Source organism: Rhagoletis zephyria, unplaced genomic scaffold, assembly GCF_001687245.7.
Source record: "Rhagoletis zephyria isolate East Lansing unplaced genomic scaffold, Rhagoletis_zephyria_1.1 Rzeph_scaffold_02086, whole genome shotgun sequence".
NCBI lineage: Eukaryota > Metazoa > Arthropoda > Insecta > Diptera > Tephritidae > Rhagoletis > Rhagoletis zephyria.
This window is the reverse complement of record NW_016159170.1, coordinates 19,666-36,303: the sequence shown is the minus strand read 5'-3', so window position 1 is coordinate 36,303 and position 16,638 is coordinate 19,666. Positions and strand designations below refer to the sequence as shown.

General features: G+C 38.9%; 1 protein-coding gene across 1 annotated transcript in view; it reads right to left on the bottom strand.

Moving 5' to 3' along the window:
- The window catches only part of Rab9 (RAS oncogene family member Rab9), a 21,457-nt gene extending 18,014 nt beyond the window's left edge, over positions 1-3,443 (bottom strand). The window contains 2 exon segments of the mRNA XM_017620214.1: positions 2,865-3,034; positions 3,037-3,443. Of these exon segments, the coding sequence (XP_017475703.1) occupies positions 2,865-3,034; positions 3,037-3,055 (189 nt within the window). The 5' untranslated portion in view covers positions 3,056-3,443.
- Between the last annotated feature and the right edge of the window lie 13,195 nt (positions 3,444-16,638).

Below are 16,638 nucleotides of genomic sequence, written 5' to 3'. Positions count from 1 at the left end.
ATGGTATTCCGTTAGAACCGTTTTTTTTCGATTTTTGTAGGAGCCGGTTCCGGTTTCTCGGTTCTGTGCATCACTAAAATGCATACCTTAAGAGCCTGTCAGACGTGGCAATATTTCCGTCTTTCGCACGCAATTCGCTGTCAAATTGAGAAAGAGAAATTTTATTTCGATGTGTGAACAGCCAGAAAGATGTTTCTGTCACCCTTCGGAAATCAGTTTCAGAAATAAAAGTTGCAAGGTGGGACTGCAACAGCAAGAGCGAAAATCGATTTCGGAAATATATTTCAACTTGCTCGTGCTGCACTAGAAATTTTTATTTCTTCTGCAAGTGCTGTCAAACTAATCGAGTGTTGCCGTGTGGCCCTGATCGTGAATTTGTGTAAAATGATAAAAAATATTGTTGAATTAAATATCAAAAATGCTTGAAATATATTATTTTGTTTAATATACTTAATCGTTAAATTATTGTTTACACGACAAATATGTTAATTATAAGAGAAATAGCAAACAAACGCCAACCCCACCGCCCATGGTTGCATTTTAGTATCGAGAAAGATTGCCAGAAACTCCTTCGCTGTGTGAACAGCCAAAAAGCGATTTCAGAAATTTTTCCTGCAATTCGCCGTTCGGAAATAAAAACCTCTTTCGAAAGACACTTTCCATGCAAGGTGTGACTGCTCATGCAACTGATTTCTCAATTTGACAGCCTTTCCGAAATTTATTGCATCGAAATTAGGGCTGATGATACCCGGGTACCCGGTTACCCGGGTATTACCCGGGTGCCCGGGTAATTCGGGTAATGCCCGGGTACCCGGGTACCCGATTACCCGGGTATTACCCGGGGCTTTTATTACCCGGGTAGTCGGGTATTACCCGATTTGCCCGGGTACCCGGGTAATATACATATGTTGGTGCCGGTTAAACGAAAAACACCCGGGTAATGCGACATAAAGCTTCTTGTATAATCTTTTTGGTGAGGATAAATATTTTTTCAGTGAGAAATTTTTTTTTTATAATTATTTTTTTATGTCTAGAGTGTACGCGACTATGTACACCTAACCGCTTGCCTGAGTAGACGGAGACAAGAAAAGTAAATTAAAACATTAGTTTCTGTACTTAAATTCAAACTTCTAATTTTTGTAAATGCATATACATACATGCATGTGTACATATGTATGTATGTATGTATATTTTAAAGAATATTAAATATTAATATTTTAAAACAGGGACTGAGAACGAAATGTATGATCGAAACTAAATGCCATTGTCGTAGTTTTGTTCCCAAGAACGCGTCAAAACCAAAACCAAAATGAGAACAAAACTGACGAGAACGTTCTCATTGGGAATTATATAAGAACTAAACCCTGTGGTAGGCCACTTCTGGTACAAAAAGTAAGGTAACAAAGCCTTATGCTATTCATTCACCTAAAGATTTTGTACTTTTATTGTATCAGCTTGTTCAAATTATAGTTTCTTTTCTCATAATATTTAAAGCTTTTAAAATCACAATTATTTAATGAAGTTTCCTTAATACGAGAAGTAGGTTGATGAACGTATTGTTGTGAAATAATTGTGGAAGAAATTTTAAAATTTTTTTCATTCCAACACAAAAATTGCCTCAACTGTCGGTCATCGTTTAGATTCGCAGGTGGGTGTGTCTCAATAATTTTATTTGTTACCGATCCGATATCTGTACGCGCATTACCAACTTCGTAAATATTAATACTTTAGACATGCCTAAAACAAGCTGGGTTTGGAAGTACGCTTGTGTGATGAATGACGGATTTGTCAAGTGCAATGTATGTGTTGTATATTATAATATTTCCCCATATGGTACGGAAGATTCTTATAGATTTTCCATATGTACGTTCGTTTGCGTTATATGATCGTAAATGCGTTTAATTTTCACCTCTCCACATTTTTTCGGGTGCCCGGGTACCCGGGTAATTACCATACTGCCCGGGTACCCGGTCTACCCGGGTCTACCCGGGTTATAAAACACCCGGGTACCCGGGCTACCCGGGTAATTCAATACCCGGGTAGGGCTTCACCCGCTACCCAGGTACCCGGGTAGCTCATTACCCGGGTGAAATCATCAGCCCTAATCGAAATATATTGCCACGTCTGACACGCTCTTTACTTAATTGTGCCAGAGTAACGAGAGTCCAGCGGTGCTGCTCACATTGTATTTGATTCGAACTACAATATTTCTGGCTTTATCATGAAACAAAACGTCTTCTCATTTATATACAACTAACAAAGCAATAAAACAACGCACTTGCTAAGACCTTAAGTAGTTTTATACATTAAAAATCCTAACGTACTCGTTTGTAGTCTTTGCTTAGTGGTGCAAACCGATCTTAAATTCGGGTAAAATAAATAAAGTACATAACACCTTTATTTACAATAACTAACATTATTCATGAGTTGGCACTAACAGCTTTAGATTATTGATGAGTGGACTACATACATAGGACTGTGTGGTTGAGGTAAGTACATATACATTTTTGATGTATGTATATATGTGGAAGTATACACAATGGGAATACCTGCATTTAACTAGCATAAGTTAATAAAGTTACATACTGTACACCTACTTTGTACTATCCACCCCTACTACTACTAATTTCCTTACCTAACCAGAAGTAGTAGTTTGACTTTGAGGCTCATTGCCATGGCGGCTTCCTGCTTAACGCTTTTAATAATTTGAACAATGTATGTATGTATGTAAATATAAAAATCAAGCGTAGTTATATATCCCTCTGCTTATTTTGATTTTATATCTACACAATTTTCGGTCACCTTCTACCAAGCAATACATTCAAACATACACACATGTTGTACTAATTCTGTGCTGGACTTACTTGCAATGTGTATTTCTCGCCATCCACATCAATGTTTTTATTCATAAATTCAACGCCAATTGTATGAAAGTTGTTTTCGTCATAGCGATTTGAAACAAAGCGATTCATCAGACAGGATTTTCCTACGCCGCCATCCCCGAGAATAACCACTTTCAAGAGGATGGTTTTTTGGGTGGCCGCATATTCGTCATTTTGACAAGTATTTATTGTTCTCACAATTATGTTGCACTACTAGTAATGGGAGGCTAGCACTGATATATGTATATTTTTTTATTAACAACGCAGTTAATTGCAGCTTTTGTAATTCTTTAGGTACATAAATGCACTTTTCGAATAAGTATTTTCCGACTTCAAGCGTATTGTTGTTGCTAGCGTTCCACCTGACCGCGCACGAAAGTCTACGATTCACTGAGCTTACAATTCTACTTTTTTTGCTTTGTGCTGCAACTTTATTGCGTTTCTTTTTATATTTGTACTAAACTATATCTTTTCAACACTCAATACACTTTTTAAACCAAATTGCTAGTTAATTAATTAATTTAATACACCACCTACAACAAATGCTAGCGTATAACACAACTGGAGAATTGTAAATGGCAAAAAATTCTCCACTTGTGGCAGATTTCGTTGTTGGTGTTTTTGCTGTAGAATTTTTTCCGATTGGAGAACAAAAATCAGCTGTGCACAGTGTTGCCAGCAATCCGACTAATAAAAACCCTAAATCTGCATGCTGCATGTATCTACATAATTCATAAAATGCTTTCGGTTGAAGAAACATTTGTATGTTCATAGATGTGCAATACAGATAGCATGTATACACATATTTATTTTTTAATTTTATAATTTCTAAGGACAAAATTAATTTCAACAAACAGCCATTTCATTTTTTTTAACCGACTGTTATTGAAAAAAAACGGTGGCAGTCAACATTAGAATGATGCAAAGATGTTACCAAACTATATAATATCCTTAAAATGGATATAATAAATCTCCATTTTCTGCCCTTTTGTTAACGAATACCTCCCAAACTTTTCCACACCGCTACTTTCTTTCTTTTACTTTCTTTGATAATAGAATCCCTCAAAATACTTGTCCATTCATCGTTTAAATCAAATTGGTCAACATCTGCGTATACCGCTATGCTTTACAAACACTAGCCACTAATTCTTTTACATTGATTTAGAACCAGTTCAGAATCTACAAACTCCAGACATTCGCAAATGGATTATTGATAGCAATTTTGTCTAATATTTTCAAAATACACAAATTCAAAAATTCCCCACCCGTTTTCCTAACCTCTAGCACTTTACTTNCAATTTTTGGTTTTGCATATTTTTTATTTTTATATAGTAAAATATGTATTCAAATGGTAGTCAAAATACGAAATCGAAAAAATATTGCAAACGCCCAAGTCCACGGTACATGGAAACATAGGAAATTGAAATGGATTGTAAGCACTTGCGTCGTCTAAATTAGGACTAAAGTTCTCTACTATTTGTATACTTATGGTTGTAGTCTTCGCTAAGGTGTGGATTTTAATGTTATTCTCAGAAGTTTTAATTAAAATCTTAGCTGTTCATTTAAAAATACTTTTATAAGTTTAGTTTATAAATAAAACATTGCTTCATCTCTGTAGAACTGCTTTCAAGTTTATAATTTAGTTTAACAAAATTCTGTGCATATTTCACCTGTGCCCGACAGATGAAATCCACACATCAAGTTCCAAAACACACCTGCTGCATGCAACACTGCGCTTACGAGCCGTTCCTATTTCGATTAGTGCGTTCAGTGTTGTTTTTGTGACAGCTGGAGTAGGTTGTTGATCGGTTTTCGTTTGCGGTGGCGGTGTTTTTTGCAAGTGGATTTTTGTAAATCTGAAAAGAAGAAAAATTTTGTAGCGCGCAGACTGCGATAAGTGCACGACTCATTTGAGTGAATGCTTATTTATATTACAAAATACATATGTGTAGTAATAATAAATGTAACGCATTTAGCCTAGACTAAACAGCAGTGGAAATCACAAGTCGGCTGCAAATAAATGTGCGCGCATATGTGAAAAAATTGCAAAGACAAGAAAGACCAATTAAACGAAATATTCTGAGATTCACTTTAGGCTCTTGAGGAGTCAGTGGTTGGCGTAGTGTACTATGAATAGTGAATAGCTACCGTCGTCGAGCGCATTGTGCGCAGCAAAAGCAAAATTTGTTTGCTAGTTAATCAACATGGCCAAAGGCAAAGTGGCCGAGTGTGCTACTTTTCACTGAAATATTTAAGTAGAGAGAAATCTCAAACCGATACGCTATCGCCACTTTTGAGTGGGCTCACGAGCAGAAGAATTCATAAAAAAGGTAATTTCATAGAAAGCTTTCATAAATTAATCATTTATTTATAAAAATACGAAATCTGGAAGTTAATGCCCCAGCGCCTAATCCCTGGGGAAGGGCCAAACGAAAATTTGCCAAACGAATAAGAAGACGCAAAACCCAAGCATAAGCAAAAACAACGTCCTAAATACAGATTTGATTTGCTAAGGTGGGAATGGTGGTGGTGAAATCTACGTACGCGAGCTCGAGTATAGTGAAAATAAAAGAAAACAAGAAGTGCGCCAGCAATCAACGTGCGGCGAAAAGGCAAAAATAAAATAAAAAAGTAGTTGAAGGTTATTTAAAATTTTCTGCTTTTATTGCTTTATTCGTCCCTTCCCCTTGTTGGTTTCCCGCTGGCGAACAAATCAAACAAAGAAACAAGTATTCAGAACAGTGGAAGCAGAGAAGTGCAGAACCAGAACGACTGAACGGCGTTTGCGTCGTCATGCGTCCACTCGCGTGTGTTTGTGTGTGTACTTGTGCTCATTGCATTGTTGTTGCTTGTTCTTGATCATTTCATTGTGCCCACTCAATGCAATGTAAACAAAAAATCAAGTGTCATCCGCCAAGCGCCGAGTTTCATAAGACAACAACAAAAACACAAAAGCAATAGAGCAACAGAATCAGTGCCATTCAGTTAGTTGGCATGCGTGCAAGCGAGATCGCTCTAGTTTGGCATATGGTAAAAAAGTGGAAAGTCATGATGTGCATTTGTGTGTAACATTGAGTGAGTGGTTAACATTTTACGCTGCTTCCAATAAGAAAATGCGGACTGTGCACACATTACGGACGCATGACTGTTAAATATCCGGGTTATTTGTTGAAAATTTTGTAAACAACAAATTACGAATTAATGTGCAATAATATTTGTTTTCGTCAAATACAGTGTATTAATTACTGTAGCGAAGTTGTGGAAAATTTACATACATTTTAAATTGTAATCGCTTTGTTACGCTGCATTGTAAGCAGAACAGAGCAAAAGCAATAAAAAGTGTAGAAACAGCAACGTACAAGTGTACAAGTGCAAGTGAGATAAGCGCTAAAAAGTGTCCCAACGTCAGTAGCCGAAGTAGTGAGAGAGACAGTGAGAGAACGAGAGCAGTAGTGCTGTAAAGTAGACGTGCGAATGCTGGTAGGAGCAGCAGTAGCAGCAGCAGCAAAAACAGCGGCCAATGTAGAAAAATATGTAAAGCGAAATATTGCAAGTGTCAATAAACTCTACAAAGGTAAGCAACACAGCTACAAAAACAAAAAAAAAACGAATAAAACACACACATATGTATGCAGGCATGCAACATGCAATGTATGAAACAGTAATGACAACAAAAAAAACCTTAAAGGTGCAACGTTGCAACGAGTTGTAGATACACATATTCGGGTACAGGTGGCTAGAGGGGATTGAANAATAAACTCTACAAAGGTAAGCAACACAGCTACAAAAACAAAAAAAAAAACGAATAAAACACACACATATGTATGCAGGCATGCAACATGCATGTATGAAACAGTAATGACAACAAAAAAAACCTTAAATGTGCAACGTTGCAACCAGTTGTAGATACACATATTCGGGTACAGGTGGCTAGAGGGGATTGAGGTAGCTTAAATCGTGTTGGTTGCAAACATTTTTTTTATCGCCCCATGGAACTGAGGTGTTGCCAATTTGTGCTCTTTTTCGGTTTTATTTTTTTACGTTTTTGATAATAAAATTGTGGCAATAATTAAGGTTTATGGAAAAAAATTTAATACTCGAGTTAACTGTAATAAAGTCACGGTTGAGTGGCTGTATTTTTCATGCGCGAGGTTTGAGGGTTGTTAAGGGCAATTGTAGAGTAAAGGTAGGAAAATAAAATGTGTGTTTAATGTGTAACTTTGTTTCAATGAGTTTACCGAATGGAATGCAAAACCAGTGAAATAAGTCAATCAAAACGTCTGCTAGATGACTAAAATTTACGATCAATCCAACATATTTAAACTGGTAAAAACTTCATTAGTTTCATACCAGCCGGCGGGAACTGCAGATGTGCGTGATCGAATTCAACAAGCCTATCCGGGCGATCTCCGAATCAGAGGGGCTATTCTCAAATGAGCTAGCGACAAATATTGTATCGCTATCTCAACTTTACGGCATTCATAACACACATCGGCAACTTGCGATAGCGATGCGAAAATTTTCGCTAACTTGTTTGAGAATAGCCACACAGGTACCGCAACAAGGATTTTAGAAACCTGGTCAATGAACACAGACATGCAGAGCAAGCAAAAACTATGAAGGAATGGGAAATCTCTACCATCCGGCGAAACGAAAGAACAACTTAGTCCTTATAATTGGCAACACCACAATGTCGGATCCACGGACAAAGCGCACAAATTCGGCCGCCGAGTCACTCCAACTTGCTATACTGTAGGAGAAATGCAGGCCTCTGTCAGCAACGCCAAGTCATCTAAGGCATTTGGCTCAGATGCAATCTCCACGCAAATATTGAAAAAGACGATATCTGCCGAAGTCGGGTTTATCACTGCCTCTTTGATCATCCCATAGCTCCCTTCTTCACCCAGAGAAGAAGACAGTCGTCGGAGACTCGTATAGACCCATATGCCTCCCATCCTCGTTGGCAAAAACCGTAGAAGCAATAATCGCCACCCTCATGAAGCATCTCAAACTAGCCGAACACAGACATGGATTCTAAAAAACTTCAGGTATTGAATGTATACCTCCGTTGCTGTTCAAAGTCTATTATTTGCCCCAGCTACCTCCGCCATAAGCAGAAGCTAAGTAAGTCAACCTTGAATACGATAGCCTCCTTATTACCTTAGAACCAAGGAATCTAATTAGGATATACGGTGCATTGTTAACGAACATAAGCACAAGTGTACATTATTAGTGCATCGGTAAGACTGAGAGAGACACAGCCGAACGCAAAACCCTTCGAAAAATGCACAAGCTTTGCAAGGATGAGCCACAATCCAGTTCAAGGAGTTTAGGGAAACCATAACGAAAGCTTAATAGCCGAAAACCATTGGCTAGACAGCATCCCTATGTTGATGTTGAAACAATCGCCAAAATCCATTGGTCAATGCTGATGCTAAAAAAAACTTTATGCACGGGAAGTCGAGTTCTACACTACATTCTTCAACCTGTCTTTGGCCAGGCACACCATCCCTGATACCGATACCGAAGCGAAAAGAAAACGCCGCACTAGAGGACTCTACAGGCCGATCACGTTCATCCCCCTTGTTGTAAAGACACTCGAGGCAATCACTACTCACAAGTAACTTGCGTTCAATGAAGAAAAAACGGGTAGGTAGATTGGCGATGCACGATATACAAGTACAGTGACACTCAACAACATCCAACGCGATGCTGCCAGACTGAGCCTCAGACAACAGGAACGACAACTTCAACCTTGGTCGGCCGACGCCTATCGATATCGAGGGGACATATTTATGGTGCACTCGACGAGGAAGGCAGCTTAGTTTGCAAAACCCCAAAGATCTTGCTTGCAATAATAGGATAGTCATATAAAATTATCTTAAGCTATTTTATCCTATTTTATCTTATCTTAGCTTAAAGTAGGTTAGCTTAGCCTAATTGGCCTTAACTAGCTTTGTAATGTAACCGGTTTTTTAAATTTTTGGTTCTAAGTTATACGAAATACCCTCTTAATTGAGCATGTTGAATGAGCAGGACTAATAAAAATGACAATCCGCAGGTTAGATTTGGCTATTTTGACTGCGCTAACAAAAGGGAGTCGACGTGAAAAGATATATACAAATTATATCGAAAGTAAACTGAGCAATCCGAACTGGAATTGTAAACATCTAAAAGCTCAGGTGTGAAGCTCGAACCCGCACACCATATTAGGTTATCTTATCTTGCTTTCTCCCGTCTATTTTGGTCTTGTCTGTTTTTGTCTTGCCTGGTCTTGCCTTCTCTTGTTTTGTCCGGTCCTGCCTTGTCTTGTTTTGTCGTGTCTTATCTTAATTTATCTTATTTGAATTTAATTTTTGTAAATCTTATTTTATTTTTTGTTTTATTTTATCTCGTGTCGGTGGTGTCTTAAGCCATCAAAAGTGGGTCAACTTTTCGTCACATTATGCGACCGCAGAAACTCAATCTGCCAGATACACATGCGTGTTTTTATATTATTCATAGATTAGGCGACACTTATTTGCACATCAAATGTAACGTCACTTGGTTTTTATGCAATATACATATGTATGTTATAATTTTATTTAATTTTCACCACAAACCTTAAACGTTTTGCATCAGCATACTGTAATGTTTTAACGGCGATTGCCGCTTTGTAAATCGACTGTAGCCGCACTTTAACCTTCAAAGTTGGCTANGTATGTTATAATTTTATTTAATTTTCACCACAAACCTTAAACGTTTTGCAGCAGCATACTGTAATGTTTTAACGGCGATTGCCGCTTTGTAAATCGACTGTAGCCGCACTTTAACCTTCAAAGTTGGCTGCCGAGACAACAGCATAATAAAAAATAACCAACAACAAAGTGAGGAGGTGGTGGCGATGATTTAAAGCTCATAAACCTCAATTTGCAAAAGGTTCAGCATTAAACATTGTTAAATGAAGGGTATCTCAAAAGATACAAATTAAAAGTAAAATGCGGCGAAAAAAAAGGAAATGAAAAACTCGAAAATAAAATATCAAAATAAATTCAAAGAGGTAAAGCGCATGCGCAGCGCGCATAACATAAAAATCGTAACCGCAAACAACAAAATTAAACTGCACAACTGAAGAAGACAACTTCAGACCAAAACAAAATAAAATTAAACAAAATATGTGCATATGTATGCATGTATGTAGCTTTGCAGTAGCGTTGAGGTGACAACAACTAAGAAAAACGATACAAAAAAAGACAACACAAAACAGCCACACTTCAGTGCTTGCGTTGTTTCAATGACTTCGCTACCCACTTGGCCACCTTGCACCGTAGATTTGGGTCACAATTTTTATTTCTTAAAACAGTAAACAGAAAAAATCAATGACGATTGCACACGAAAAAAAAGAGAACAAAGCTTCGTCCAATGCCTGCTTTTACGTAGAAATACTCTCGACAAACTCGCAGTGCATTCATCTCTCCTTTCTTCTTGCTGTTTTTTTTGCTGTTTTGGCAGTACTTTCCGGTATCTGTTCACCCCGTCACATCCACTGCAATTGAGTCATGGTTTTCCAAATGAAATTTTATTATCAGTTAAGCTAAACAGCGCATCGTTTCGCGAAAAAATAATGAAATTCAATTTAGTATTGGGGAAAAAGCGCTGTGGATTTCTTTGTATTTCATTTATTTTCTAGCTGTAAAATGGCATGTCTCTGTATTGATTTTTGAGATGAAGCATTTTTGAAAATTTCCAACTTCAACTTTAACTTATCGAAAATCTGCTGCTCTATTTATGAAGCCGCTTTCAGCAAATATTCCCTAAGAGAAACATTAAGTATCCTTTACAGATAATGAATATTACATATAGCACAGCGAAGAAGTGGAGAAAACAGATCGAGAAATAAAATGTGTCAAGCCCTTTGGTTTTCTACACTGAGATAAAATTATACCCTTCTTTCTATTCGACTTGGCAAGACTTCTCCCACAAGTTTTTTCCTTGTTGCTTTGATTGTAAATGTCCCGGAGAAGGAACTGTCGTTGTAGTGTTGGACTTTTCGAAAGACTTCTACACAGCTTCTCACCTCGAGCTCTTGGAAGACATTGAGACACCTTCCCTTACTTTGGGACTAAAACTATGGTTTTCGAATTGTGCAGATGGTTCACAATGACTGGTTATATTTCGAGATCAAGCACCAAAAAAATAAAACAAGAATTGTGTTCTCTCCCCACTTTTATTCAAATTTTGTCCGGCAAATCTCTCGCCAACTAGCAGAAATAAACTTACTGATGCCCTAAGCTGAGAATTGTATCTTGGATCCAGGAGGTTAAGTTGCCGTTAGAGTTGCTAATCCAAACCTACATTAATCAACGAAAGTGTGGATATAGATAGGCCATAAACGACATACACCGCGTAACTATTACCAACTTCATGAGCTCTCGTTACATGAGGGCTGTAAGCAGAGTCCAACTACCATTTTTTTCAGGCATAGAACTGCTTCGTGGAATTCGTGATTCTCTGGCACAGTCATATTCAAGATAGTACGACAAGTGAAATTTCTTTTCTTGGATAGACTCTAACATATCGCATACATTCATATGTTCAGCTCATAAAGAAATGCCGTAATATCTCGCGCTTTAGCCTGACTCCTTCGAAACCGTAGGTTTATTTTGACGACAGCGCCAAACGAACTTTGCTTTTTTTAAGTTTTGCACCATTTAATAAATCGAACAAGCGCATTGTTATTTCTCTTCCGTGTTCCCNAAAGTTGAAGCCGATTTTTGCAAAAAAAAAAATCATCATTAGCGATGAAGAACATTTTCACCTAAACGGGGTTAACAAGCAAACCTGCATCCACTGCAAGAAAAAACTAGGCATCGACAACAAGTCACTGTTTGGTGTAGTTTTTGGGCTGGTGGAGTCATTTGAAAATAATATGTGGTTTCAGCAGCATGGTGCCACTTGCTACACAGCGCATGGAACAATGACACTATTGCGAATGTCTGCGGCCTCATTGAATCACCCTAAAGAAATAACAATAAAAATCAGCCTGTTGGAAGCGAGATGAATAATAATAAAAATGAGAAATCTCGCGCTGGCTTTCTTGCTTTGAAAGCAATTAATAATACCTGGGAGGACGCAGTAAGTACATATGTACATATGTATGTTTGCGTACATGAAGTGTGTACAGCAGGTAATCGCTAATAGGGAATACTCATAAAGCGACACAGATAAGAGCAAAGAACAAGATGTTAAGTAAGCTCTGATATTTACAAACATAAAGAAGATGCAGCTCTATCAAAGGTTGGATAATAAACCGCAAACATAGACTTAATGTGCTGTCTAAATGGTCACGGCTTCTTCCACGAGCCAACCGCATTGTTGCTAATCATCAAAATTGGGGACGATGATCGTGATCGCTGGAAGAAACGAGAAACGAAGAAAATTTTCTCAGAAAAATAGTACTCTAGTATAACTTTTGACAAATGCAAACATTTAAGGGGACCATATAATGAATTTAAGAAATAAATAGGACTATTAAAAATACCTTATTGAGGTCCGGCTTATCAGAATAATATCACCGGAAGAATGAACACCCATGGAAGTGTCAGCAGGAAACCCCGAATTTGGAACTGAACAGACGGCTGCCAACTACAGAGAAATCCTCAGCGGAAACCTGATCGCATTTAAATTTGATAACTGGTTATTTGCAAAGAACACGGGAATGTGAAAATGGCCAATACACCTGCAATAGGAACAGTCTCAGTACAGGGCGCATGGAAATCACGAAAGCTGAGGGACATTGAGCAGAGTTTCTATCAGGTCGGAGTATATTGCAGTGAAAGCATATAAATTCAGCAGTCGTGGCCAGATGAGACAGTATAGCTCAAGTACACCATTTGAGCGGATTACTATGGATGTAACCGGTCTATTTCCTACCACCAGACCGGGAACCATATGCATACGTGTTAGTAGTAATGAACTATTTTAGCAAGTGGCCGGAGGTATACCCAATACCAATTAAAGAGGCTAAAATAGTGGCAACATTCAGGGAAACAGCGTTACAATACATACATAAATTTCTTATCTTCGCGAGCCCTGAACTTCGCAGCCCAAGTTTAAATCTACTTCTTCACTGACTGATGGTAGCCATGAAGTGCCAAACATCTCTGAACGAAATGGCTGAGTAATTTCGTCTAAAGGTGATGGATTCCTGGACTCTGCGACATATATTGGAATTTTAAGGCCGATAAACTGGTGCGATTTGGGACCAAACTTCTTGCTTGTACTTGGTCATATATTCGAGTGGTTTACTAAAGTAGCGAACGACAGATGGCAAGACGAGATCACTTGCAAAACTGTCAGGCAATTGTGTCCGGTGCTCACCGCTAAACGCATTGACTTACTAATGAGCCTAAATAAGCATAATGTTAGTTTGTTAGTATCTGTCATAACAGGAGACTGCCTAATAAGCAAGCATGCCTATCGACTAGGCGTACGATTACTTGACTTCTTTAGAAGTTGACAAGATGGAGAAGAGGAGGAAACGATTATGCACCTATTGTACTGGTTCCCGGCTGTGTTCAGACGAAGATTGTCCGCACTAGGTAGAAAATTATTCGATAACTTCGAGGTCCTTAGATGTCTGGAAATCAGGGACCTTCTGAAATAGTTTTAGGAGGGATGCCACAGGTGGCATCACAATGTTCCCTCAGACTTAAGGTGTGCCTTATGGACGACCGCGACAACCTAACCTAACTAAAGTCAGCAAATATTGAAACCAACTGTTGTATAAAAGAAGTCTTAAGTGGCTTTTAATCCAGTTCATCGATGACAATGGTGGCTACAAGAATATATTTGGTTATTTTTCGCTTTTCCACAACTGTTTACATTCGATAGAGCCCGTCGATGAATAAATCGGTGCTTAACCAACACGGAACCACAGTCGTTAGTTCTACCTTCGCTTCACTTTGATGCGTCTTTAGTCCACATTCATAACTACGCTTCAATATGTGTTGTTTTATTACGCTTTACTCAACTAATTTGCTACTTCAACATTTATTTAGTTCAATATTTTAGTGCGCGGTTACTGTTGAAGCGAAACCAAGTATGTAGTTTCACTATGTGAACGACAAGCAGCGTAGCGTCATCAGGTCCGGCCTAAACGAATGCGTGGTTTACACAACATACATGTGTATGGGTGTACTTGTGCTGGCTGGCCTGTTACGAACGGCAAATGCGCCTCTGCCTGCCGCTTGCCCAACAGCAGGCAGGTTTTCTCAAAACCTTGCTAGCGCCAAGCACTGCAAAGCTATTACCAACGAGTACGTATGTACATATATGAAGACTGCCACTTTTTTATTGTGCGTTCACCAATCTACGCTTTACTTGGCCTGCTTGTTTGCTGTTGGCTACGCGATTCTAAAGACGGTTGTTGTTGAAGACTTGACGCATCGCATATTTTTTTTTTGGTTCTGCGCGGTGCTTCTTTTTCTTCTACTTTTACAATTCTTCTTCTGGCCTTAAAGGTGTATATAGTTACCGAGTACCTACCATATCCATCGCATTGAGGTGTGCGCGACTCGTCGTTTGCCTGATTTTTCTTGCGTCTCGTAGAAAGTTGCCGCCGCAGCGTTGATGACTAATCACTTGAAAATTGCCTCCAATTGTTGCGCTTGAATCGTTGTGCTACTGCCGCGCCGCGCACCGTGGTCTCATTGGCTGCCTTTGGTACTTGCTTGCTGTTCTGATTTTTCTGCTTTGTTCGGCGTCGTCACAGATTGTCGCTCTTTTGCACCACAAGTCTATACACCCGCCTGTGACCCGCTTGTACCCTCTTTGCTGGTGTTGTTGCTCAAGACCCTCGCCTGGCTTAGCATGACTGCCTGCTAGCCCCTTTTTCTTTGCTGCGCTGGCTGGCGAGTTGACGCGTTTGAGCCGCGTGTTGCTTGTTTGGTTTGTTGGTGACTTTGTTTCTTAGTCACCTTAGCGGCCTGAGTTTTCTGGTGTCTTAACGTGAAACGTGTTTGCTTTGACTTGTCTTTCTTTTTTTGCTTTTCTCCTTTTTTCGCGGCACTGATTTCGCTCTATTTTAGCAATTTTTTCACTCAGCACAGCCCCTTACAGCACCGTCCCAATCTTTTTGTTATTCACATTTGCTGTTCCGTATGCGCGATGGCGGTTTGTCGTGTCGTTAAAATTGCTTGCAAACATGCTGCGTCAAAACATAGCAACACACCACTATGCGGAACGTGTTGCTGCAACACAATCATAACAAGCAGTCGGCACCACAGCCACACAAATGCATACAAACATATGTACATATGTTCGCTGTACTTTGCCACCAAGCTCAGTGCAAACTAAAAGTCGTCTTAGCCACCAACAATAATAAAAAAAACTGTCGCGCAGAAATCCGTGTTTTCCGTCTTTGTTGTTGCATTGCTGGTAGCTGGTTATGGCGCAGACTTTAAAAGCCACACTCGAAGTTGTCGTTTATACATACGTACATATGTTGGTGCGGTTGTTCTTGTCGCCACCAACAAGTTGTTTAGGGTGAAGCAACTTTTTTCGTTGTTGTTTGCAATACAGAATTATTGGAGCAAGAATTTGGCTCAACTTGCACTCGTACTTGTATGCACTTGTAGACGATGAAATTAAGATAAAGTAAAACATATTTTTTACAACACCTTTCAGATTTTGTAATCTTTACTAACTTTCCATCACTTTGGTCACTTTTTGGTGCTCGCAGGTAGGTAAGCAGAAATTCGCAGTTTTTTGGATGAGTCACAAACAAAGTACACAAAAACCAAAATACAACGCTAGGTCTATCATTCACCCTATTAGCGGCTTACCTGCTATTTATACCTCAGAAGCAGTTGAAATATTTATGAGCGAATGAGTCAACGGGTTTAAAAATAGATTAAAATACAGCGTTAATCTTTGTACTTCCTACTATCTCTTCAAAAGGTGTCCCCTTCTCTTCTTTTTTATTGGCGCTGTAACCGCCTAAGCCATTTAGGCCGAGTGAAAAATAGCACGCCAGTAATTTAATTTCTCTTCTATGCCAACTGACGCCAATTGGAAATGCCAAGTGAAGCCAAACCCTTCTCCANCCGCGTTGAATATTTTCAGAGCAGGAGCGTTTCTGTCCATCCGAACGACATGGCCAAGCCAGCGGAGCCGCTGAATTTTAATTCGCTGCACTATGTCTATATCGTTGTAAAGCTCATACAGCTCATCGCTAAATCGTCTGCGGTATTCGCCATCGCCAACGCGTAAACGTCGGTAAATCTTTCGCAGAATCTTTCTCTCGAAAACTCCAATCTTTGTTCCTCCTACAATGNAGCAGAAATTCGCAGTTTTTTGGATGAGTCACAAACAAAGTACACAAAAACCAAAATACAACGCTAGGTCTATCATTCACCCTATTAGCGGCTTACCTGCTATTTATACCTCAGAAGCAGTTGAAATAGTTATGAGCGAATGAGTCAACGGGTTTAAAAATAGATTAAAATACAGCGTTAATCTTTGTACTTCCTACTATATCTTCAAAAGGCGTCCCCTTCTCTTCTTTTTTATTGGCGCTGTAACCGCCTAAGCCATTTTGGCCGAGTGAAAAATAGCACGCCAGTCATTTAANGAAGCAGTTGAAATATTTATGAGCGAATGAGTCAACGGGTTTAAAAATAGATTAAAATACAGCGTTAATCTTTGTACTTCCTACTATCTCTTCAAAAGGTGTCCCCTTCTCTTCTTTTTTATTGGCGCTGTAACCGCCTAAGCC